This window comes from Macaca fascicularis, chromosome 10 (assembly GCF_037993035.2).
Source record: "Macaca fascicularis isolate 582-1 chromosome 10, T2T-MFA8v1.1".
Taxonomy (NCBI): domain Eukaryota; kingdom Metazoa; phylum Chordata; class Mammalia; order Primates; family Cercopithecidae; genus Macaca; species Macaca fascicularis.
The window spans coordinates 62,816,410-62,840,214 of record NC_088384.1 but is presented as its reverse complement, the minus strand read 5'-3'; the positions used below and the strand labels follow the sequence as shown (position 1 = coordinate 62,840,214).

At 48.0% G+C, this 23,805-nt stretch overlaps 1 protein-coding gene across 25 annotated transcripts in view; it reads left to right on the top strand.

Annotated features, from left to right (window-relative positions):
* The window catches only part of SYNDIG1 (synapse differentiation inducing 1), a 214,889-nt gene that overhangs the window by 93,035 nt on the left and 98,049 nt on the right, over positions 1 to 23,805 (top strand). For 21 of the 25 annotated variants that reach the window (XM_045362386.3, XM_074003219.1, XM_074003221.1 and 18 more), the window contains one exon: positions 19,768 to 19,905. The exons of the other annotated variants lie outside the window; for them this stretch is intronic. In XM_045362386.3, coding sequence (XP_045218321.1) covers positions 19,768 to 19,905 — 138 coding nt within the window. The remainder of the gene's footprint in view (positions 1 to 19,767; positions 19,906 to 23,805) is intronic. 25 annotated transcript variants of the gene reach the window in all.

Here is a 23,805-nt window from a genome sequence, read left to right as displayed (position 1 = left end):
AAGGAGGACTTTATATATTCCCATAAGTACTCAAAATGTGCTATCTGAGGTCAAAGGCAAGAGGTAGTCACAGCATTTGATGTAACAATTCCAGCTGAAGAAAGGCAGCAGGCAGCATTTTCTTGCAGTCCTCTTTTGGAAGATTCACTTCTGCATAAATGTGTTCACCTGAACCGAAGGTGGTCCTGTGCCCCCTGTTCGTACATGTCACCACCTCCACTCATCAGCTGGGCTTCTCAGAGATGATGCACGTCCATAACCAATTCTGAAGGCCTGAGGGACTCTGGGGGTATGGCGGAATTCACATCTGCTAGCTCGTCACACTGACCTGAGGAAATTGTCTCACCCTATGTGAGGAGACAGAAAGTGCACGTGTCCCTCGAATACCCGCCCACTGCAAGTGACATGACACCCTTTGGTGTCGGAAATACAAGCTCAATAAATCATCACTCAGGGACTGCTGGAATTTCTGTAAACTGAAAACTATTCCCCCTCCTTAGCCTTTACCGTGATTTGACCACAGGAGGAGAATTTCTATATGTGACCAAAAAGGCAAGAAGAAAATATTCACATCCAGGCAGTGTGTGACAGGAGAGTGACTCGTGTGTCCATGTCTAGCGCTTTTCCTAGCTCAAACGGGTTGGCATCCTTGTTTTACATGTGATGAATCCGAGGTTCCAGCTGCTTGTTTTCCATCTTGTCTTATGTTAGAATCACATATGATTAATTCATTTATAAGCTTCTGCATGCCCAGAGAGAGCATCAGGGACCTAGGCCTCAGGAGTGTTGAAGCCCCTGAGTGAGCCCCAGAGGCAGCCCACCCCAAGGATATTGGTGACCTGCCCAAGGGTCTCAGCTAGGAAGGGGTGGATCAAAATTTAACTCCAAATCTCATGCTTTTTCTATTCTATTATACTGACTAACCTGTATCTTAAGGTCAAGTGGATCCAGATTGTCTAAATCAAAACCCAAAACGCCAGCTTTCTATTAAAAAATCAATTTTTGTAAAGTTTACTACAGAAAAAAAGTACAAAAAAATACTGAACCCCAGTTAATGGTGTGATGCCGAAGTGTTTAGTGGGAGTGTCCTGCTGTGTGTAACTCACTCTGAAACGCATCAAAAAGATGAAGCGATGGGTGGATAGGAGGATGAACAGATGCAAGCATAATGATAAAGCTGGTGCGGTAAAGATGCTAATTGTAGAACCTCAGTGGTGAATACGTGAGCATTCACTAGATAATTCTTTTAAGTTGTTCTTTCGTGTCTATTTGAAGTGCAGGTTGATGCAAGGAATAAAAAGGATGTCTCCTCTGCACCATTTGTTGACTAAAATACTTTTAATCTGCTGTTTAAAAATGGTCATACACCAATTTCAGTATTGTATTTTATAACATTATGGAGTTTATATGGACAGGCAAAATATTCTTCTGGCAGAGTTAATTTACTGAACAAATGTGTAGCAACACTGCTCTGAAAATATATGGGCCATCCCATTTAAATGAAGTGCTTAGCTATAAAGCTTTTAAAAGAAAACAGAAAATCTCTGTAACCCAGGGTAAGGTGAAGAGTTCTTAGCTATGACATCAGAAAAACAATCTCTAAAAGAAAGAAAAGACAAATTTTACTTAAGCAAAATTAAAAACTTTTGCTCTGCAAAAGACACTGTCAACTGATGAAAAGACAAGCTACACACTGGGAAAAAAATATTTGTAAATTGCGTATCTGACAGTTTGTATCCAGAATACAGAAAACTTATCTCTAAATTTAAATGTAAGAAATCAAACCATCTAATTTAAAAATAGGCAAAATATTTGAACAGACACAAGGCAATATGTACATGGCAAAAAAGCGCACAGAAAGATATTTGACATCATTTGCCATCAGGGAAATGCAGACTACAACCATGATTATATGCCACTGCACACCTCAGAGTAGCTAAAATCCAAAATATTGAAACTACTGGTACTGGCAGGGATGCAGAGTAACTGGAACTCTCATACATTGCCGGTGGGAATGCAAACTGGAAGAGCAACTCTGGAAAACACTGTCAGTTTCTTCTAAACTTAAACAAACACCATATGACCCAGCAATCCTACTCCGAGGTATTTATGCTGAGGAAATAAAACCTTACATTCCCACAAAAACCCGTACATATATGTCTATAACATGTATTTCTAATAACTCACAATTGGAAGAGCAAATGTTCTTCATTTTTGCATGAATGGATTAAACACATCGTGTTACTTATTATGGAAGTAATTACTCAGGAAAAAAAAATGAATGAACTGTGGATACACCCAGCAACCTGGATCTCAAGGGTATTGTGCCAGTAGAAATGGTCAGCCTCAAAAGGTTGTACACTGTATGTTTCCATTCCTATGCCTGCTCAAAAAGACGAAACTGTAACAGCCAACAGCAGTGCAGTGATTGCAAGGGGTTAAGGATGGGGAAAGGTGAAATATGAAAAGGAAAAATGAGGGAGTTCTTTGGAGGTGATGAAACCTTTCTGCATCTTGGGTGTTGGAGTGGTTGCATAAATCTATACATGCAACAAAATCCATAGAAATACACACTGCCAACACACACACACAAGAGTGAGGCACAGATACACTGGTGAAATCCGCTTAAGGTCTGTGGTTTAATCAAGAGTGTTACACCAATGTCATTTTCTGGGTTTTGATCATTGCATTATGGTTATGTAAGAGGCAAGCAAGGGTATATGGGAACTCTCTGTTCTATCTTTGCAGTTCCTACAGGAACTCTGTTCTATTTTTGAAATTTTTATGTAAGTCCAAAATTATTTCAAAGTGCATATATATATATACACACACACAATATTTCAAAGTGTGTGTATATATATATAACATACATATATACACATATAAATACATTTATATTGTATGAAGTCATGTTTAATGAATTCAAATATTCTTTCTGTAGTCTTCAAACTGTAACTAAAAATATCACTTAAATACATGCTTTTCTTTCAACAAAGCAGAACATTTTAGAATAGTGAAGAAAAAAAGGAAATTAATGATTATTAAAAATGGCTGATATCCAATTACCTAGAACACCCCAGCCCATCCCTTGGTAAATAACCAGAGATTTACTATAATTCTGTTTTACACAGAGGCAACCTTTTGAAATTGACCCATAGACAGTTTTTTTTTTTTTAGAAACATAGACATTAACCCTTCTGATCTTAAAGCTTGAAACTTACATTTGTTTTATCTGAGTTCCTTCTTCAAGAAAGGACCCTCAGGCCTTTCAACCCAAAAGTATCAAAGAACTGAAACTTACCAGATCACTGCATCCAGAGGAGAGGCCAGACCCCTCATTCATCACGATTGCTTCCTTAAGCCTCCCTGGTTCCTATTTTCTTACACATTGTTACATCTTCTCTGCTGTATAAACTCCTAATTTTAGTGAGTCAGGGAGATGGATTAGAGACTGAGCTCCCATCACCTCAGCTGTAGCACTGAATTAAAGCCTTCTTCCTTGGCAATACTCCTTGTGTCAGTCATTGGCTTTCTGTGTGGCGAGCAGCAGGACCTAGACCTAATCCCTGGTGTTTCAGTAAGACTTTGGTTTAGAAAATACTCAAATCCTTGCAACTTAGGCCGCCCAGCTGAACCACAGCTACTTCCTGGCGTGTGGGGCTGTAACCAGGGGGCCAGCCAGGAGGGCTCAGAGAGACTGGACGGGAGGCTCCTGGAATCACCTGAACTCAGGACTCTCCTAGCCCACGCCTTTTGCAGCTGGCTCTTCTTGTTTTAGAGGTGGGAGATACAGATTTAAGGCTCTCAAACTGCAGAGGGCTGGTGACTTTGGCCACCGCCTGGAACTCTTGAGAGCATGGAGGAGACAGCAGACTGATCAGGTGGGAGACCCACATTCTTCCCACTCTGGAGTAAGACAGGTGGTTCTCACTCAAGCCGAAGAAGCTTCTGGTGCCCTTGCATGGAGGACACAGTTGGGCAGGATATGGGGAGTAGAGATGGCCACTGGCCTCTTAAAGGAAGGGATACAGTGGTGTTCATCTGCACCCCTCCCAGAGCAAGCTGTATGGATCTCAAGAGTGGAAAAGGCCAGACTCAAAATGTTTTATGCTTTATCTTTCCATTCCCAAGCCATTTTTGAAAAGATGAAACTGTAACAACTGATAGTGCAGTGGTTGCCAGGGGTTAAGGATGGAGGAAGGGTGAGATATACAGAGGGAAAATGGGAGAATCATTCCTGGTGCTCACAAGAACTCAGAGACGACTTACTGGGTAAATGGATAGTGTGGATGGATGGATGTCAGGTTCCTCCAAGCTTGCACTTTGTTCCTGGGAGGATTGGCACTCTACCAGCCTCCTCCACCTCCCGGCCCCAGTCCTGACCCTCATCAGTCTGAAATTTTACACACTGCTCTGCTGTAAGTTCCTTCCAGATCCTGACGGTGGGTCTGTTCTGCTCTTGAGAGTGGGCATCCTGTGAAGAGCATTCCTGTGGCACAAGTGAGCCGCCCTCCTCTGCCAGATCTGCCCAGGAGCCGGTTGCTCTGAGGGTGCCTGGCAGTGGGCACTGGGCTGCCTCGTCCTCTAAGAAGTCACCTCTGACTATACAGGGTCTCCATTCTGAGAGGGGAGGCTGGAAGCCGTCTTCAGCCTGCTAGGCTCCAGCACATCTGTTGGAAGTGTTTGACGTGCTGTGTCTCTGGGGCAGGTGTGTGATACCAGACGCCACTAAGTCGCTTCTCTGTGAGAATATGAAAAGGGCAAACACGATGAGACACCAAATTGCAATGCTAAATGAATTATTCATGTGTCACAAAAAAGTGAATTCAATATGGGTTTTTTGCTTTTTCCAGTAATGCCCATGGTATTTCCATTAAAGCGCAATCAAAGAAAGGGGAAAAAAAATGTGTGCAACACTTAATCCCCAAAGGAAAAATAATCAAAGTATAATTTTTTCACTAAAATGCCACACTTTGTGAGGGGTTTCTCAACTTTTTGTTTATTTATTTTTGTTGTCTGCTTAACACAAGTAATTTATTCTAGACAGATGGCAATTTTTTCTTTCAGATTAAGATATAGCCATGACTTTAGCAAATGTTTATAGTCAAGACTTTTAAATGTATAAATGGACACTAGTATCGTTTCTTTTTTTCTGAAATAATTTCATACTGACAGAAAAGTTGCAAAAATCATCCAAAGAACTCTCAGGTACCCTTTGCCCAGCTTACCAATATTGAATATTTTGCCAAATGAGGGTTTTTATTTTTGAAATAATTTCAGACTTACACAAAAGTTGCAAGATAGTGCAGAGAATTCCTGTATACTTGTCTCCAGTTCCCCTCAATCTTAAGAGTTTACAATACTTGCTTTACACATCTCTCTATACGCGTATCTTTTTTTCTGAGAAATTTGCAAGTATGTTACAGGCATAATGTTCTTTTATGCCTAAATGAACTACGTGTATTTTCTAATAACAAGTTCAACTATGAAAGTCAAGAAATTAACATGGTCATTGTTGCAATATTATCTTCTATAGACCTTACTCAAATTTTGCCTGTTCTTTTTTTTTCCTTTCTTTTTTTTTGAGACAGAGTCTTGCTCTGTTGGCCAGGCTGGAGTTCAGTGGTGCAATATCAGCTCACTGCAACCTCCGCCTCCCCGGCTCAAGCAATTTTCCTGCCTCAGCCTCCTGAGAAGCTGGGATTACAGGCTTATGCCACCACGCCTGACTAATTTTTGTATTTTTAGTAGAAACGGGGTTTCACCATGTTGGCCGGGGTTGGCCTGACCTCAGATAATCTGCCCGCCTCGGCCTCCCAGATTGCTGGGATTACAGCCACCGTGCCGGGCCTCCCTGTTCTTTCAATGTTGTCCTTTAAACCCAAAGAAAAAGACATTCAAATCCAAGATTTTAAGATTCCACATTGCATTTTCTTGTCATGCCTCTTTAGTCTTCTTTGGTCTGGAACAATCTCTCTGTCTCTCCTTGTTTTTCATGACTGGTGTCTTTGCAGAGTACAGGGCAATCTGTCAATTTGAATTTGTTGGATGATTCCTTATGATTGGGTTCCAGTTATGCATTTTTCTGGAAACACCCAGAAGTGTCTCTGTGCTCTTTTAGTACATTGGGTCAGGGGGCCCACGGTATCCATTACTGGTGACAGTAGCTTTGATCATTTGATTTGGTGTCTGGAAAGTTTCTCACTGCCCAAGTGACAATGTTGCTTTGTAATTAATGAGCATCTTGTAGGGAAGTACAGTGAGACCATGTGAAAATCTTGCTTTTCATTAGTCATTCACCAACTCATTTTAGCCTTCTTTGACAATTGTCACCCATAGTTCCCTCTGCGTTTATTAGTTAACATTCCACTATGAGGAAGAGTTTTTCCTTCTCCTGTATTTATTTATTTTTATCATGTATTACTTTATTTCAGGTTGGACCATTGCTTTTTATTTATTCAGGGAGTAACTGACAGTATTTATTGAGTGTTTATGATGCTTACCCTGTTCCAGATTTGACTGCAAAAGTCCCTTCAAGTTGGCTTCGGTGTTTTTTGGACATAGCACATCATTCTTCAGTTGCCTTTTATTACATTTTCTGGCACAGCTGTTCCAGGTGCATCTTGTTCATTGCCAGCCCCAGCCTTGAAATCAGCTGTTTCTCCAAAGATCCTTGGTTTCTTTCATTGGACAATGGTATTTAGAAAACACAAACTGGGTGCTAGGTGTGCTCATTGCTACTTGGGATTCACTGTTTTTAGGCCTTCTTAGCAGACTGTAAGGGGAAAAGTATGTATGCATAAATATCCATATATATAGAAAACAACACATTTGTATTTTTCTGTCTATAGAAATGATAATCTATCTGTATTCAGTTCCAATCCAGTCAGTTCATATTGGTGTCTCTCATTCTTGTTTAAGTTGCATTGCATTCCATTGTGTGGACATACCAGTTTATTTAACCAGTCTCCTTTGAATGAACATTTAGGTTGTTTCCACTATTTCCCAGTTACCTATAATGCTGCAGTGAATAATAACGTTGTGCATATGTGTTTTTAAATTTTTGGGATGTGAATCTTCAGGATAAATGACTAGAACTAGGATATTATCATTAATTTTGACTTGATCGGTGAGAAATGGTGACTTAGTGTAGTTTTCATTTTCCTCGCTCTAAGGATATGTGAAGTCAGGCAGTATTTCCACCTGGACACAGGAGAGACAAGCAGAGCACACTGGACATGAAACGTAAGGGAGTGCCCAGGCTCTGGCACTGGCTGTGTCCCTGCATGGCACTGGGAGTGAGATAGGTGATAATGAAGAGGCCTGGATGACAGTAGGTGTCCCTATTCCCATTTTTACCTTTAAGCCAGCCCAAATCCACGCTGCTAAAAACTAGCTTGGAGTGTGCATCTGAAAACAGTAAAAGCCATGGTGGGTTATGTGCTGAGTTCTTCAGAAAAACAAAGTGGAGATAAGAAGATCTAAAAGGACAACCATTGTCTTAGGCAATAACATGCTGTATGTCGCTCTTCTGGGCAGAGAATTACCCATGCAAACAACGTACATTGTAAGCAGAGGTACTCATTTAGTAACTGGATCAACAGGCAATGATAACTTGACATTCAGCTGTGAAACCAGCCCTTCTGGATGGGTCATAGAAGGCTGCATCCCTGTTTATTTCCCAGTCATGTAGGTTGATGTGGGATAAGCTCGGTTTTGTTCAAGCAGGGAGAAGTGGTCTGGCTGCGGGCACCTCTTTGTCACACTCAAGCCATGCTCTCTTGCTCTCCACAGTCCTGTGTGTGTGTTGCTCACTCCCCAACCCCAGTTTTGCCTGTGCTGCTCTCCCTGCACCCAAGTCCTTTAACGAGTCAGCAGCCACCAGACCCTTCTTCACAAAATCTGAAGTCCAGTGTACAAGACAAATTATATCCACGCTGTGAAAATAAAAACATATGAGAATGAAAGAACAGTATCATCGTCAGCTTACACTGATGGCCTGCTGCATCCTGGTCTCTTTGATCTGAATCACCCAGTGATCTTTCACACCAAGTCTTGGAAAGCTTTGGCCCATCCTGTCATTGAAGGCCAGGGTGTGTAACTGTTCATTGCACCCATCTGTTTGGCAGCAGTGATGAGGTTCCTCATCCTGCATGACGTTTTTGTCATGTGTCTTTGTCTTCTCACCCCCTCTCAAGTGTCCCAGAGTCTCATGGGCGTGTTCCACATAGGGCTGCCCCAGGGCAGTATTGGGGGCATCCAGCAACCCCCAGTTCCTTCACAGGCTCTGCAGCAGGTGCTCTCTGCTCCCCTTACCCCATACCTTCTCAGGGATGACCCTTGCCTGAGACACCCCTGGGCCCGAACTTTCTCTGAAGACCTGAAGTCTGCCCTGCAAAGGGTGGGAGAATCTCTGCCCTCAGGAGACCAGGGTCAGTTTATTCCAGAGGGATAACTCAGAATGCATCTTACACTGATTTCCTCGAGGTCCCAGCAGGAGCAGCCTCCAGGCTCCCACTTCTCCTCTTCTCCATTATCTTTGGTGAGATCACCTCCCAAGAAAGCAATTGCACCTGAATCCTTTACTCAAGCTCTGCTTCTGGGAGTACCTAAACTAAGACAGGTCCCAAGAGTGCATTTGCTAGGCCGGGAGCGGTGGCTCACACCTGTAATCCTAGCACCTTAGGAGGCCGAGGTGGGCAGATTGCCTGAGCTCAGGAGTTTGAGACCAGCCTGGGCAACATGGTGAAACTCTGTCTCTACTAAAAAATACAAAAAAAAAAAAAAAATTATCCAGGCGTGGCGGCATGCATCTGTAGTCCCAGCTACTCAGGAGGCTGAAGCAAGAGAATTGCTTCAACCCTGGAGGTGGAGGTTACAGTGAGCCAAGATTGTGCCGCTGCATTCCAGCATGAGCGACAGAGCTAGACTCCGTCTCCAAAATAAAAAATAAATAAATATAGTGCGTTTGCTAAAGTTGCCCTCCCAGGCCACTGAGCACTTCCAGGCCACAGGAAGAACTTAGCCTGATGGGTGAACTCAATGAAGGAACTTCTTATCCTACTCTAACCATTGGATTAAATGCCTATAGCTAGTTAAAAGACAAGTATTTCGTTAATGCAGGAATATAGAAAACCAGTCCTCTAATATAATGATATGTCTTATCACATCATAAAACCTGAAGTCCAGTGTACACCACCATTATCTTCACAAAGACAAACCAGGAGCTACACACAGAGGTGAATCTTAATGAATTTCACTTCATTTGGCTCCTGCTTCCAGAACATTACAGGTCCCTAGGGCCATCATTAGGAGCTAATCAGAAACTTCGCAGAGAAGAAATACATTTGCGCTTTACCCAGAACAAATAGCCATTAACAGAGACAGTTCTCTTTTGATAACTTCCCTTTGTGATGAATGAATGCTTGTCTTCCTGGAGCGTGGCAGATATTGCCAGGGAAACCCTAGATGTACCTCCCCAGCCTCATCCCATTACTTCTGGTGAGGTTTTTGTCTGACACAAGTGAATGCAGAATGCAGCCTTACAAGGGCCTTCTTGCCAAAGTTTGCCTTCCAGGACCCCATCCCTGCCTCAAAGGGCTGAACATTTTTGAAAGAGAGTTAGGGTCTCCCACTAAGCAAGTCTATTGATCATGGGAATTGAGTCTTCATGGGGATGTGCTAGGAGCTAAGACCTAAAGCACCCATCCCAAAGGAAGAAAACACAATTTAAAGAAATAGAATGGAGGTGATCCATTAAGGCAGGCCGACTCAGCTTCAACTGTTCTGCCCATGCACACTGAACGCTCATTTATTTCCAGAGAGTCTGTTTGCAAATAATCTCCTTCAAATATTTGCAAGCATCTACTCTGGACCCAGAATCAAATTGGGGGCCTCCAAAAGAGAAAAGGTCAGTCCCAACCTCCAAGGGCTGCAGCGCAATGCACACCTCATTTACAGCAGACAAGCCCCAAAAGCGCACAATGAAACTTCATCTCATTTCTTCTAGGACATGCAAGGCACTTGGGTTTTATTTGATTTCTCTTGCGAGATTAATATATTTTTCTGTACAGAAAAGTTTCCTGTTTTATGCACCTAACTGGATTATTTTCTTCTAAAAATACCTCCCTCCTCAAAGAATATAAAATGAATTAGGAATATTGGGCTAGATACTACTAGGAGGAAAAATCTGTTTACTTCTGAATGATGCATTGACTCGCTCATTTTTGAACATTATACATTAATTTATTTATTTTAGCTGAGATCCATTTGTTTTAGAAAAGATTGCCTGGGAAGCCAGAATGCAAAACAGGAACAGTCTGAGCTGTCTGGGCCTGGGCAGGTTCAGGGACTCTGAGGCATCCATGCCACACCCACCACCACCACTTGCCCCTTCACAGAGGCCCCAGGCCCTAAAGAGCACAGTGAGAAACCACTGCATCGGCGACAGAATGAAAGTCCCTCTCCTTCAGTGACACGTGGCATCTCCACCCACATTGTCTTGTGCTCCGTGACATCCCTCAAAAACCAAATGGAGACCAAATGGCTAGACCAGGCCTACCACTGATGGCAGAGGGCATGTTTTCCCCATTTTCAGGGGCACAGAGGGTATATATATCCTTATGACTACAGCAAAATCAAATATGTTGCAATTCGAAATATATATTTACTAGAAAATCTGGTGTTTTTGTTAGTTGAATTATCTGGTTAATGAAGATCTGATTAACAAAGAATAACTGAATTCTCCGATTTTAGGAATTAGATTAAAGAGTGAAGTACAGTTGATATTTTAACGACACTACCCATGATTTCATTTTTTTTTACTATGATTCCGAGCTCTAGTTTGGGGCTAATGACTGTTGAGCATTTCTGCTATACCTGCTTTGGGCTGTTTCGATGTGTGATGGAAGACAGTTGATCAGGGGTCATGTGCCCCTGGCATCACATACCTGGAAGGGGCTGGGTCAAGGCGGGGCTCTGAGATCTGCTTTGCCCCTTGTCATGGTTAACTCTTGAGTTGTGAAGTCACAGATGGCATCTGAGCACTGGGCGCAGATGGGAAGGGAGTCACAGACATGAACTCTAGCCATGTGCTGAAGAGTAATGACCACCCCGGTCCCTGGACTCTCCAGCCCTGCCCCCAAGCTAGGCACTGGCTCCCAACCCATAGCAGTGTCTCAGGCCCTGACACCTCTGTGGCCCCCTATCTCCTCCTCCCAATCCCATCTCTCTTTCAGCTATCCAGCACAGACGTCCCTAAGGATTCCCAAATCCTCACTTCTGTTGAGAAAGCCGTGGATCCCTTCCCAGCCCCTTCCCCAGTTCTCCACCTGACCCATCCAAATGAAACAACCTGCTCAGTAGACATGCTTAGTAAAAGGCAGTTTTAAAGTGGCAGGGTTTTGTCAGTTTGCTCTTGCTTGTTTCACGCCAGTATGTGAAATATCCTCTTTCCACACACACAAAAAACTACTATCTAGTAGGAAAAACTAAAAGTATGACAGACAGCATATACCCAAAATGATTGGTCAGTAATTTAGGGCAATGTGTTTTCAGACATGAAAACATGGCTTCCTAGGGCTCTGCACTCTGAAAGCCCCAGATCTCCATACAGCTGTGTACTTGTGAGCCCTGTGTGCATCGCACATCAGGGGTCCTCAGGAGATGTCTGTGGTTTTTTCCGTGACCTGACTTCGAGTAAAGGAGAGAACAGGAGGCCTCAAGATGTTGAAGAAGCCTAGTGCAGAGAGGATGGTTTGACACGGGCAGAAGGGTCAGCCTTCTACAGCCATGGAAAACCACTGAGTGGACCCAAATGGACCTCGGGGGCTTGCCCCGATGGTGCAGGTGCAGGAAGATGGCCCCAGCACTGGCCCTGCAAGGTCTCCATGGCTCACATCTCAGACACCAGCCTCACCCGTGTGGCTCATGAAAAGTCATTCCCTTCTGTGGGAGTGGAAGCTCTTGCCTGAAGGCCTCAAAGGCATCTGGGTCCACTTCCACACACCTGTGATGTGGAACGAGGGTGTCTTGCGCCAAGCTGTCTGCCAAGACCAGAGAACATGAGTGCACCTTCCGTAGATGCAGGGGACTTGAGCTGTGTCATCCGCCTACAGCTTTCCCAGGTGCTGTCCTTGGCTCTGTCCTCAGTTGCCCTGGAGCCACCATAAATAAAACAGCCTTGACCGTGGCCAAGTCATCATTCTCACCCAACCTTGAAACGCTTCTCGGTGGGCACATGTAAATGATGGTGAAGATGTACGCCCTGGAGAGCATAGGAAGGCATTTCAGAGGGTGAAGAGAGGATCAGAGGTCAGGCAGCCGGGCTGAATGCGGAGTCTTCTCGGGCGATGATAGGCCCAGGAAGGTGGAGCTGCTGGTGACTCCACTGTCCTCTGTACAAATTGTAGGGGCCTCACCATTTTAGTTAGTGTTGTTCATATGGGCTCAGGCCACAGGCGAATCCCTCATTCATTCAGCAAATATGCGTAAGTCCTACTATGTGCCAGGCACTGTTCTGGGCACTTAGAATACAGCTTTGGATAAAATGTGGAGATTTCTGCCCTCCTGGTGCTTAAAAGGGAGTCAGGGACCATGCACGGTGGCTCACGCCTGTAATCCCAACACTTTGGGAGGCCCAGGCAGGTGGATCACTTGAGGTCAGGAGTTCGAGACCAGCCTGGCTAACATGGTGAAACCCCATCTCTACTAAAAATATAAAAATTAGCCAGGCATGATGGCGCACACCTGTAATCCCAGCTACTCCGGAGGCTGAGGCAGGAGAATCACTTGAACCAGGGAGGCAGAGGTTGCAGCGAGCCCCAGTCGCACCACTGCACTCCAGCTGGGAGACAGTGCAAGACTCTGTCTCAAAAAAAAAAAGAGAGAGAAAAGAAGGGAGTCAGAAAGTAGACAAATCAGTATCACGTGAGTGCAGAGAAGCCCCTAGCAGGCTGGGGATAGAGGGACTGGGAAGGTGGTGGCAGCTTTGCAGCTATGTAGGGAAGGCTCTGATGAGAAGTGGCATCTGAGCAAAAGCCCCAAATGAAGTGGGCAAGCTAGGCACATGTGCATCCTGGCTTAGCGGAGGGCAAGTGCACAGGCTCTGATGCAGGCAGGGCGCACACGCACGTGGGAAGAGCAGCAGGGAGCTCCCTGCAGGTGGAAGACGCCAAGCCCAGAGTAAAAAGGGTCAGATCCCATGAGACAGCTGTTGGTGCAAGGTCAGAGATCACCAGATCCTCACGTCTGTGCCTTTCCACAATGCCAGGCATTTTATTGATGCTGCATTCTCCATCATAAAGGCCACGGGCTCCCTGGAGTTCCCAGGAGGCATTCTCCTTAGTGCTTCCCCTTGCCTCGAGGGTGAGAGTGGCAGGCACGCAGGCTTGAGCCGAGCCACCCGTCAGTCAGTATTGCAAACCATGCATCACAGTATATTTAATCAACCAATTAATGTTATAGATTAAACATTCCACAACAAACTAAGTAACATTTAACATCAAGAGGAAAGGGATAGGAAAAGGAGTTCGTGTGCCAGTCCAGGGAGAGTGACGAGAATGAAAAGAATATGCTGGCCTGGCCCGGGGGCTCTGTCAGTGGTCAGTGTCTTTCAAGGAAGAGTCTTTGCTGTGGGCGGAGCCTTCAACAGCAGATACTGAGCTCCTTATCATAAGTGATGGCAAGTTGGTGTCTGTTAAAATGACTGTTGTTGAGCTGCTGAAGTCTTGCTCTTTTTATGGCTGCAGAGTCCTCTGGTAAGGACTAATAGTGCAGAATGTGCTTGGTTAAATCCTGGTCTGGTTGGGTGCAGCCTTTATTGATCAGGCAAAAAAACCTCTGGTCTCTGTTGAACAGGTGCCCTATGAAATATAAGATGGAGTCTTTTTCTAAGATGGAGTCACTAATGTCAAAGGTGCTCTATACAACGGCACAGTCCAATAGGACCTTCTGAGGTGGTGGAAATGTTCTGCATCTGTGCAGTCCCATTTGACAGGCGTGGGACTCACGTGGCTTCTGAGCATGTGGTGTCACCGAGGGACCAGTGTTGGTTGTGTGTACTTGGGAGCACTTTAAGCGGACACAGCTCCACGTGGCCAATGGCTGCTGGGCTCCTCAGGGCAGGTATGGCCACTGGGACCGCCACCCTTGGATAGTGCCTGAGGTGCTCACCAAAGTCGGTGAGCACAGAGAAGTGGGCCATGAGTGGGGTTCAGCTTCCCACTCCTGAAACAGGCACCTCGCACTCTTGCTCACAAAGCTGCCAGGAATGCTGAACATTGTGATATGCAAACATTTGGTGTCATGCCCTGTGCTATGATTATTTTGTTAAAATATCCCTAGGAAGAAAACCCTGAGGGGACTGAGAGTCCTCTCTCTCCATGGAGGTAAGGAAAACAGGGCTAGAATAGGCAGGCAACGCGGTAGAATGGGTGGCCCTGGAGGGCACCCACCTTTCTCTGCCTTGGCTTTAGCTCAAAAATGTGGGACCTCTGCATGAATTGCAGACTCCTTTGGAATGTTTTCAGTCCGCAGATGTACCGATTAAATGACCCACGAAGAGGATTCTTTAAAACAGCTGCAGTGCATGATGAGTCTTTCTTGGTGCTGGGGATTGTGTGTATTTCTCTGCTTGGCTTGTTGGTATCTATGTGGCCTCTCCTAGGCCAGACTCATCTCCTCTCCTTTCTCTTGGGTGGCATGATGTCCACGACCACTTATACCCCAGGACACTCCTGGCAGAAGAGGGAACAAAGAAAAGAGCTGGGGTGTTTTTGTCTACCCTATAATTTGTCTGAGTTTGGTTGTTTGGTTGTTTGTTTGTTTTTTGAGATGAAGCCTCACTCTGTTGCCCAGACTGGAGTGCAGTGATGCAATCTTGGCTCACTGCAACCTCCACTTCCTCGGTTCAAGCAATCTTCTGCCTTAGCCTCCTGAGTAACAGACTACAGGCATGCACCACGAAGCTCCGCTATTTTTTTTTTTTTTTTTTTAGTAGAGACGGGGTTTCACCATGTTGGCCAGGCGGGTCTCGAACTCCTGACCTCAAGTGATCCTTCCACCTCAGCCTCCCAAAGTGCTGAGATAACAGGTGTGAACCACCATGCCCAGCCCTGAGTTTTTAAAATCTATTTCAATCAAAGTTGACAAATTATTTTGGTGTCATCTAGCCTCAGCTTGGTAATTTACAGAGTGTGATTCCTTTATGCTTCTAAATTAAAATCTGTGAAGATTTTGGGGGAGTGCCCTGAAAGCTAAATCTTTGCTTCTTGGGGTAATGCTAAAGCTATTTCTAAAGATGGAAGGCAATGCTTCCATGTGCCTACATGGTCCGGGGCAACAGTTCCCCAAGCATTGACTAAGATCGGGAAAAACCTCACTGTTGCCACAGGCCTCTTTCCATCACCACCATGAGACAGACTTAGCAAGAAGCAGAATCATCAGAGTCCCTGGCAGGGAGAGGGGAGGAAGACAACTCATCTTCTCATGAGAAGCAGTGGAGGCAAAGTGGGGTTTGTGTGCAGCCAAAGCAGCCATGTGCAAACCCAGCACGCAGCTCAGAGCCCTAGGTGAGCAGTTGGCATCAGAGATTCCAGACTCCAGCAGCCACTTACAGGATGATTTGTGAGTGGACGTGTTTTAACCTCTTGGAGCCTCAGCTTTGTCCTTTGTAAAACAGAAATGACAATGACAATAAAGATAGTAATAACACCATTTGTAAACTAAAAATAAAGAAACTAAAAAATAAATAAACACAGGCAGACTTTTTGGTTTTGTGCAAGGATACGTCGGGACCCATGGCTGCTGCGCTCCCTGAGGTCAAGGGCTGAGCTGCGCACTGGAGAAATGGCCGTTCCCCAGCCTGGCTCTGCTGCTCTCGGGTCTTGGACATGGGTTAGTTTGTCACAGGTTGAACCTTCTGAGCATCTCCTGCAGAGACAGCCCCTTCTGAAGCTCAGCAGTTCCAAAATCAGCTCCCTGACACCCCCAAAGCCACATGTTTTCAGTGAGGGATGGAGAGTGAGTCGACAGGGCCATGTGTGATGAGGTGCAACTGGGCAGATACCCAGATTCCATGGGGCATGCCTTCCACACTGCACAGCCTTCATGCTGCATGCCATTCATACTGCACACTCTCCCCACTGCACAGCTTCCACGCTGCATATCATTCATACTGCACGTGTTTCCCCCCGGACATCCTCCACACTGCACAGCCTCTATGCTGCATGTCCTCCCCCTGCACATCCTCTCCACTGCATTCTCTCCATGTTGCACGTGCTCCATGTTGCACATCCTCCCACCTGGACATCCTCCCCACTGCACGTCCTCCCCCCTGCACATCCTCCTCACTGCGGGTCCTTACCCCTGTGCATCCTCCCTTCTGCAGGTCCTCACCCCTGCAAGTCCTCCCAACTGCATAGCCTCCTCCCTTCACGTCCTCCCCACTGCATGTCCTTCCACCTGTACGTCCTCCCTACTGCACGTCCTCCCACCTGCATGTCCTCCCTGCTGTACATCCTCCCTGCCGCACATCCCGCTGCACAGTCTCCATATTGCATGTACATCCTCCCCGCTTCATGGCCTCCCTCCTTCACATCCTCTACACTACATGTCCTCCCCCTTCACATCCTCCCTGCTGCACTCCCTTCCCACTGCACTTCCTTCGCATTACAAGTCCTCCCTGCTGCACGTCCACCCCCTGCACATCCTCCCCACTACATGTCCTCCTCACTACACCTCCTCCCCCTTTCACATACTTCCCACTGCACGGCCTCCCCCCTTCACATCCTCCCCATTGCACGTCCTCCCCCATGCATGCTCTCCGCCCTGCACAGCCTCCCCGCTGCATGGCCTCCCCTTGCATGACCTCTCCCCGCATGACCTCCCCCCGCATGTCCTCCCCTCACATGTCCTCCCCTCTGCATGTCCTCCCCGCTGCACATCCTCCTCCCTGCACGTCCTCCCCACTCCACGTCCTCCACCTGCATGTCATCCCCCCACACGTCCTCCCCACTTCATGTCCTCCCCACTGCATGTTCTCCCCGCTACACGTCCTTCCCCCTGCACATCCTCACCCCTTTACGTCCTCACCCCTTTACGTCCTCACCCCTGCACATCCTCACCCCTGCACATCCTCCCCTCTGCACATCCTCCACGCGGCACACCCTCCCCACTGCTTATCCTTCCCACCCACCACTCGTCCTTCTTACAAATTCCAGACTCCAGCACCCGAGGCTGGGAAGTGAGCATCTCTGCCTGGACAGCCTGGGGCCTCACAACTCCCCCATGAATTATGCATCCCTGTGGGCTGTTCCGCTTTTCTTCCCCCTTAGCCATAATGATGGCAATTTTCATATCCCCTTACTGTTCAGAGACCATATGGGGGCCAATGTGCAGAATAAAGAGAAGAGAAATCTCACAAGCATGGCTCTGTGGACAGAGGCTTTGCAGCCCCAGACACATGAAGCAGCCACCACAGTAGATGCAGTGAGGGGCGAGGCCAGGAGCTGGCCCTGTAGCCTGAGCAAGTCGCTTGCACTGTTGGTGGAGTGGCACTTCAGATCCCTGCCCTGCAGGCTTGTTGGGGGGCAAGGAAACAGTAAGCCCAAGCTCCACGAGAGGCCACCTGGAAAGTCCTTATTGTTGGACTGAGCCTATGAAAATGCCGTGTACCAGGGAGCTTCAGGTCTCACTGCAGCACCATGGCTGGCTGCACAGTGATTAGAGGCTCTGACTGGCAGTTTTACCTGTGTTTAATTAACAGAAATAGGAAAGGGGGCCGTGGTCACTTGTGGGCCTTCCTAGAGTCTATTAGTACGGAGAAATGTCTGGGGCGCACAGACACCAGTGGTGAGCAGCGGGCTGGCATCCACGCAAGTGCTGCACTCACAGGGTGGGCCCACCTGCACTTTTGTCTGGCTTCACAGGGTCTGTCCGGGAGCCCCCTAAAGAAATGGCCCTGTCACTGCCTTACACTGCCACTGCGTTCTCAAAGTGCTCCAGTTTGCGGCAGGGGGCCTCTGCTCAACAACCTTGGGCAGCTGGCAGAGAGCTAGGAAGCCAGGGCCTCCTCCAAGAGGAAATGAGCCACTACTCTTCTAGGAAACAATATCTGGAGTAAGATGGGCTTCAACTTCGTATAGGACAAATACAGGGTGGCCCTGGGGTTTGGAAGAGTTGGCGTGAACACTTCGTATTTTGATGAGGAAAGAGCCCAGCCAGTGGAATGACAGCCAGGAGGCACCCTCTGCACAAACACCAAAGCAGGGCCCAGCCAGTCAGCCTCCTGGAGGACCCGTGTGCCCTTTGTGGGGAGGGTGGGGCAATGGTTCTCTTTGCTAGGTCAGCATTGGAATCATCTGAGCTGCTTTTTAAAAATTACTGTGGAATTGGCCGGACGCAGTGGCTCACGCCTGTAATTCCAGCACTTTGGGAGGCTGAGGCGGGCGGCTCACAAGATCAGGAGATCGAGACCATCCTGGCTAACTCGGTGAAACCCCGTCTCTACTAAAAACACAAAAAATTAGCCGGGCGTGGTGGCAGGCACCTGTAGTCCCAGCTACTTGGGAGGCTGAGGCAAGAGAATGGCGTGAACCCGGGAGGCGGAGCTTGCAGTGAGCCGAGATCGCACCACTGCACTCCAGCCTGGGCGACAGAGCGAGACTCCGTCTCAAACAAACAACAACAAAAAAATTACTGTGGAATCACAAACCACATGCCCCATGTTCTCACTTGTAAGTGGGAGCTGAATGATGAGGACCCATGGATGCAAAGAGAATAATAGACACTGGGGCCTACCAGAGGTTGGAGGGTAGAAGGAGGGAAAGGAGCAGAAAGAATAACTACTGCAGACTAGGCTTATACCTGGGTGATGAAATAATCTGTGCACCAAACCCCCATGACATGAGTTTACCTATAAAACAAACCTGCACGCATACCCCTGAACCTAAAAAAAAAGTTTTAAAAAATATAAAATTAAAAAGTAAATTCCTGTACCCAGCTTCACCCTGATTCCCTGCTCCCAGCACATACCTTCTCCATCAGAACCCCTAGGAGGGTCTCACTCAGCCCCTGCCATCAGGCCACAGAGCAGAAGGGCACAGCTGAGGCTCACTGGGCTGTTCTCTGCTTCTCAGGAAGCTGCCCTCATGCTCCAGGTGGAAATCAGGCCCCACCTATGTCTTGACTCAGTTCAGAGTCAAGGGAAACTTAAAAGAGAGATTCAGGGGACAGTGTCCTCTGTCGATCCACATCAGCCTTGCCTCGTCCTTGTCCACTAGTGAGAAGTCTCGGAATACAAAGAAAAACACGCCTGGGCTATCCCTTCTGAGAGTCTCCATTCCATCCTCAGAACACACTGACAGTGCATGGTGGCAACGGGGCCAGTTCTGCAGGTGGCTTCCAGGCAGGCAGTCCCTGCGAAGTCCCCAGTCCCATCCTTTGTCCCCACCATCCAGGCACTCACATCCCAGTGATCTTAGAAATACTGCTTTCTGTAGGATTTCTTCTGCAACTGAATGACCCAAGAGCCCCATACTTGGCATTATTATCTTCCTGTTCTTGGCAAGCATTTCCTTGGCCGGGCCGCCCTTCCTGGGAGGCTGTGTACTTACAGCAGTAACGATGGCTCAAACGACATCAGCAACTGCAGCTGCCTCCTGGGGAGGGCCTGCGCCTGCCAGGCATCATCCCACATCCCTGGACACCCCAGGATGACTCCTGTATTAATCTTTTCTCCTGTCCTGTCCTGCTGGTTCTCTCTTGCAGAGCGACTACTCGAGCGACACAGAGAGTGAGGACAATTTCCTCATGATGCCCCCGCGGGACCATCTGGGCCTCAGTGTCTTCTCCATGCTCTGCTGCTTCTGGCCTCTGGGCATCGCAGCCTTCTACTTGTCCCATGAGGTAAGGCCTCCTTGGTCTGTCGCACCTGGTGTGCAGGTGTTGACAGGGCAGGGGTGAGGGCGACAATCCCAGCTGAGGAAGAGAAGAAGCGAGGAAGCCCAGACAGCTCCTGCTACAGCTGGGTCAGCCCTTGCCCAGTTGGAGGATAGGCTGGGAGAAGTCAGAGTCAGGGGACCCTGGGGGCCGGGTGGAGGCACTCGGGCTGCCTCACCCCAGATGCATCTGTGTCCTCGCAGAGGCGGGACTGCCTTCTGAAGAGGCTTCATGACCGAAGCGAGTGTCTGCTGGGTAGAAGGCACGTGGCCTTTGGGAGGCTGTCCTTCATTTAGGTGCTAGGGTTGTGTGCATGGGGTGACCCTAGTGCCAGGAAACACCAGGCCCAGGTGGGCTACATTTATCTTAATGAGAGAGGAGAAAAGAAGGGTTTTGATTTCCTTGCTAAAGAATCCTTCCTGGCCGGGCGCGGTGGTTCAAGCCTGTAATCCCAGCACTTTGGGAGGCCGAGACGGGTGGATCACGAGGTCAGGAGATCGAGACCATCCTGGCTAACACGGTGAAACCCCGTCTCTACTAAGAAATACAAAAAACTAGCCGGGTGAGGTGGCAGGCGCCTGTAGTCCCAGCTACTGGGGAGGCTGAGGCTGGAGAATGGCGTGAACCCGGGAGGCGGAGCTTGCAGTGAGCTGAGATCCGGCCACTGAACTCCAGCCTGGGCTACAGAGTGAGACTCCGTCTCAAAAAAAAAAAAAAAAAAAAAAAAAAAAAAGAATCCTTCCTATAAAATAGATTCCAGTTCCACAGCAGCCCCCGTGTACCTGCCCCAGGTGAACGCCCTGCTTGTGGAAATGGCACATCTCAGCATGACATCTGCCGTTCCTCCCCAACATAAGGCTTCTAAAGGTTTCGATTCCCAGCCTTTTTCACTACAGAGCATCCTGTTGGTTGCCCCTTATGCAACCTACATTTTGAAAATATTGGAAATATTTTTCTCTAGCAAGTGCAGAGTATTCATTCAGAAATCAGCTATATTCACATTTTTATTAATCAGAGAAAGACATTTCTACTTGCCAATTACAGAGTGAGCTGACGGCGTTACCATGGCCCGCTGCTATCTGCCCAACCAAAAGAGGGAGAAAGGGCGCTCCTCTGCTGGCCCGGGGTGGGGGTGGTGCCGGGCGCCCGTGGGGTGTTTTCAGGGAGGGCTGAAGATGCCTCGAAGGTGCAGAGGGTCCCTCTCCAGCTTCTAGGGTTCGGGACCAGGGCTGCACACAACTGAGCCTGGCAGGTGCTTCTTCTGAAACAGGTTGCCTGGCTGAGCCCAGCAGTTGCTTCTTGATGGCTTCTGTATTGGTTGGGTTTGTTGGACGAGTGAGAGGAGAATCCACCCTGGCCTTATGGGGTTTCTGTTTTCCCCTGCACATCTTGAGTGGTGACTGGCCCCTCTTTCTGACATCCAAGGAGGAGCAGGGGAGCGTGGTGGGTGGCCTGTGGTCCTCCTGAGGGCAAGTGCTTCCTGACAGGGCACGAGAAGTTGGGCAGCCTTCGCAGGCAGGGGTGTAACCGGAGGGGCACAATGGGGAAATCTTAATCTGCTGGGGCTAGGCTGAGCAGTTGTTCCAGACCCAGCTTTGATCTTGAGGATCTGTCCGAGCTTCTCTTGTGACTTCGTCCCACGAGTGCCACAGAACCCCTTCTCCATCAGCACAAGCATAGGGTGGGGAGCCTGACTCCTGGGTCTGGCAGGGCCTGGTGGCTGTGGAGTGGAGGCAGACGTGAGTGAACCCTGCTGCAGGATGAGGTGCCAGACTGGGACACACAGGAGCTGGAGAAATGGGTGTGGGCACAGGCCCATGGTGGGCAGAGCCTGCCATGCCACATAAACTGCACCCTGATGCTGCCAATAGACAAGAGCAGTCTTGCAAGGGAAGGACAGATTGGGCCCAGGAGCTGGACAGGTGACATCAAACGCGTCCCCGAAGCCTCCTTTGTACACCCCAGCCCTGCGTCATCTCCATATGGGGAAGAATAGGGACACACCCACCTTCGCGGGGCCCAGCCGCTGAGACATCCATGTAAAAGTGCCACAGAGTGCTGGGCAGATGGAGCCCTGGAGAGATGGCAAGGGGCCGCAGGGAGAGGCCAAAGGAGACACCAGTCCTTTGTGGTGTCCGTGGTCTCTGCCGCTCCGTGTGCTCGGATTGAAGCCCCAGTCTCTGGTGCAGAGCAAGGTATGGACAACGTCTCTATTCCAAAGATCATCATTATAATAAAGAGCAAGGCTACAACTGCAGAGACTGTGTCTAGAGTCTTTCTCAGAAAGTAATTTTATTCTGAACACAGTAAGAGCCTCTCAGGCTTGGGTCTGAGAACTCATGGTGTTCGATACATTAGACAGTGAAGAGGATTTCTATTACTTGGTTAGCTGCAAATGGGAAATGCAGTTTCTATAGCGGCTTCTGATCACTTTTTTGGAGATGAAGTGGAAACATTTTGGGGGGTGGGTGTAGGTGTTGCCTTCACTATGGGCGTAGAGAGGAGCTTTCAGGGCCACTGGCTGCAGCCTCCCTTTTCATTGCTCTTGGAGAATGGATTTCCCTGTGGTAGAACCGCAACAGAGAAGAGGGGCTGACACTTTTATAAAGATACCTGTGGAGGTGAGTCCCCTTTGCAGGGCCTGCTTCCGCATCTCTTTCCAATCAGAACTCCCTTCCCAGGCAGCTCCCCTTAGTCTGCAGTGGTGGTTCCGGGTGCTGCTGCAGATCCTGGAAACAAGCAGCCCTGCTCAGGATGCCTCAGCCGGCTACCAGGCTGCTGAGCATTCCGTTTGCAGCCCACACTGCAGATGTGTGGTCTCCAGCAGGCCATCGTGGGGAAGCCGGCAGCTGCCAAGGAGAGAGAGTGTGGCACAGAACAGAACAGATGCAATCTGAGAATCCTTGCACTAAATTAAATCAGTGCTTTCCTAAGCGAGGCCACCTGGGAGTGCAAAGCCCAGGACTGGAGAGGGGGAAGCCCGTAACCCTCTCTGCCGCAGTGGCCAGCACCTCCTGCCGCCTTGTTGGGTCAAGGGGATGATGCACCTGGGCGAAGAGCATGTTGGTGGAGCCGAGGCTCTCCAGGCCCACAGTGCCATTCACGAGGAAATCTTTGACATCTAAGTGTGACTTTGGGTTTTCTTTCCCTTTTATCTCAGATCATATCACAGTGTACTCTGACAGTCAGGCCGTGTCTGCTCGTTGTCAAAATAACTGTTCAGTGAAGTCGAAGGAACATGCCAAGCCATTACAGAAAAACAAAACAACATCTTATGGTAGTTTGATTAAATTGGGCAGTGGAGAAAATGAGGGCAGCCATCTCTAGAATTATGCGCCTCTGATATGTTGTTCTGTCCTGTTGTAGTCTGGTCCCATTTAGCAGGCAACTCTCCCATGCCTCTGTTTCCTGATGCATGCAATGATGTTAACATGATTTCCAGGCTGTGCGGTTAGCTGAGGGTTAGAGATGTAAGGCCAGTGAAAGTCCCCAGGAGGCACCTGCAGAGCAACTGCTGCTGGTCGTGCCCTGCTGGAAACCTGAGTTCCCCAGGTGTTGGGGGTCCAGAGGCCAAGGGATGCCTGGAAAGACACAGACACAGCTTTCCCAGGAGATTTTGTTAATTCTAAAAATGTGTTCATGAACTAGCATAACAGTAGTAATCAAAGTGTTAGTGAGGTGGGTAACATTGGCTGACCACCTACTGTGCGCCGGCTTCAGCGTTGGGCCATGCACCCTTGCTTCCGGGGTGTGGTCCTGGACCCACTACGCACTTGCTAGAAATGCACACTGTCTGTACCACCACAGGCCTGCTCAGTCAGAGTCTCTGGGGCAAAGCCCAGGAATCTGCATTTTGAGGAGGCCTCC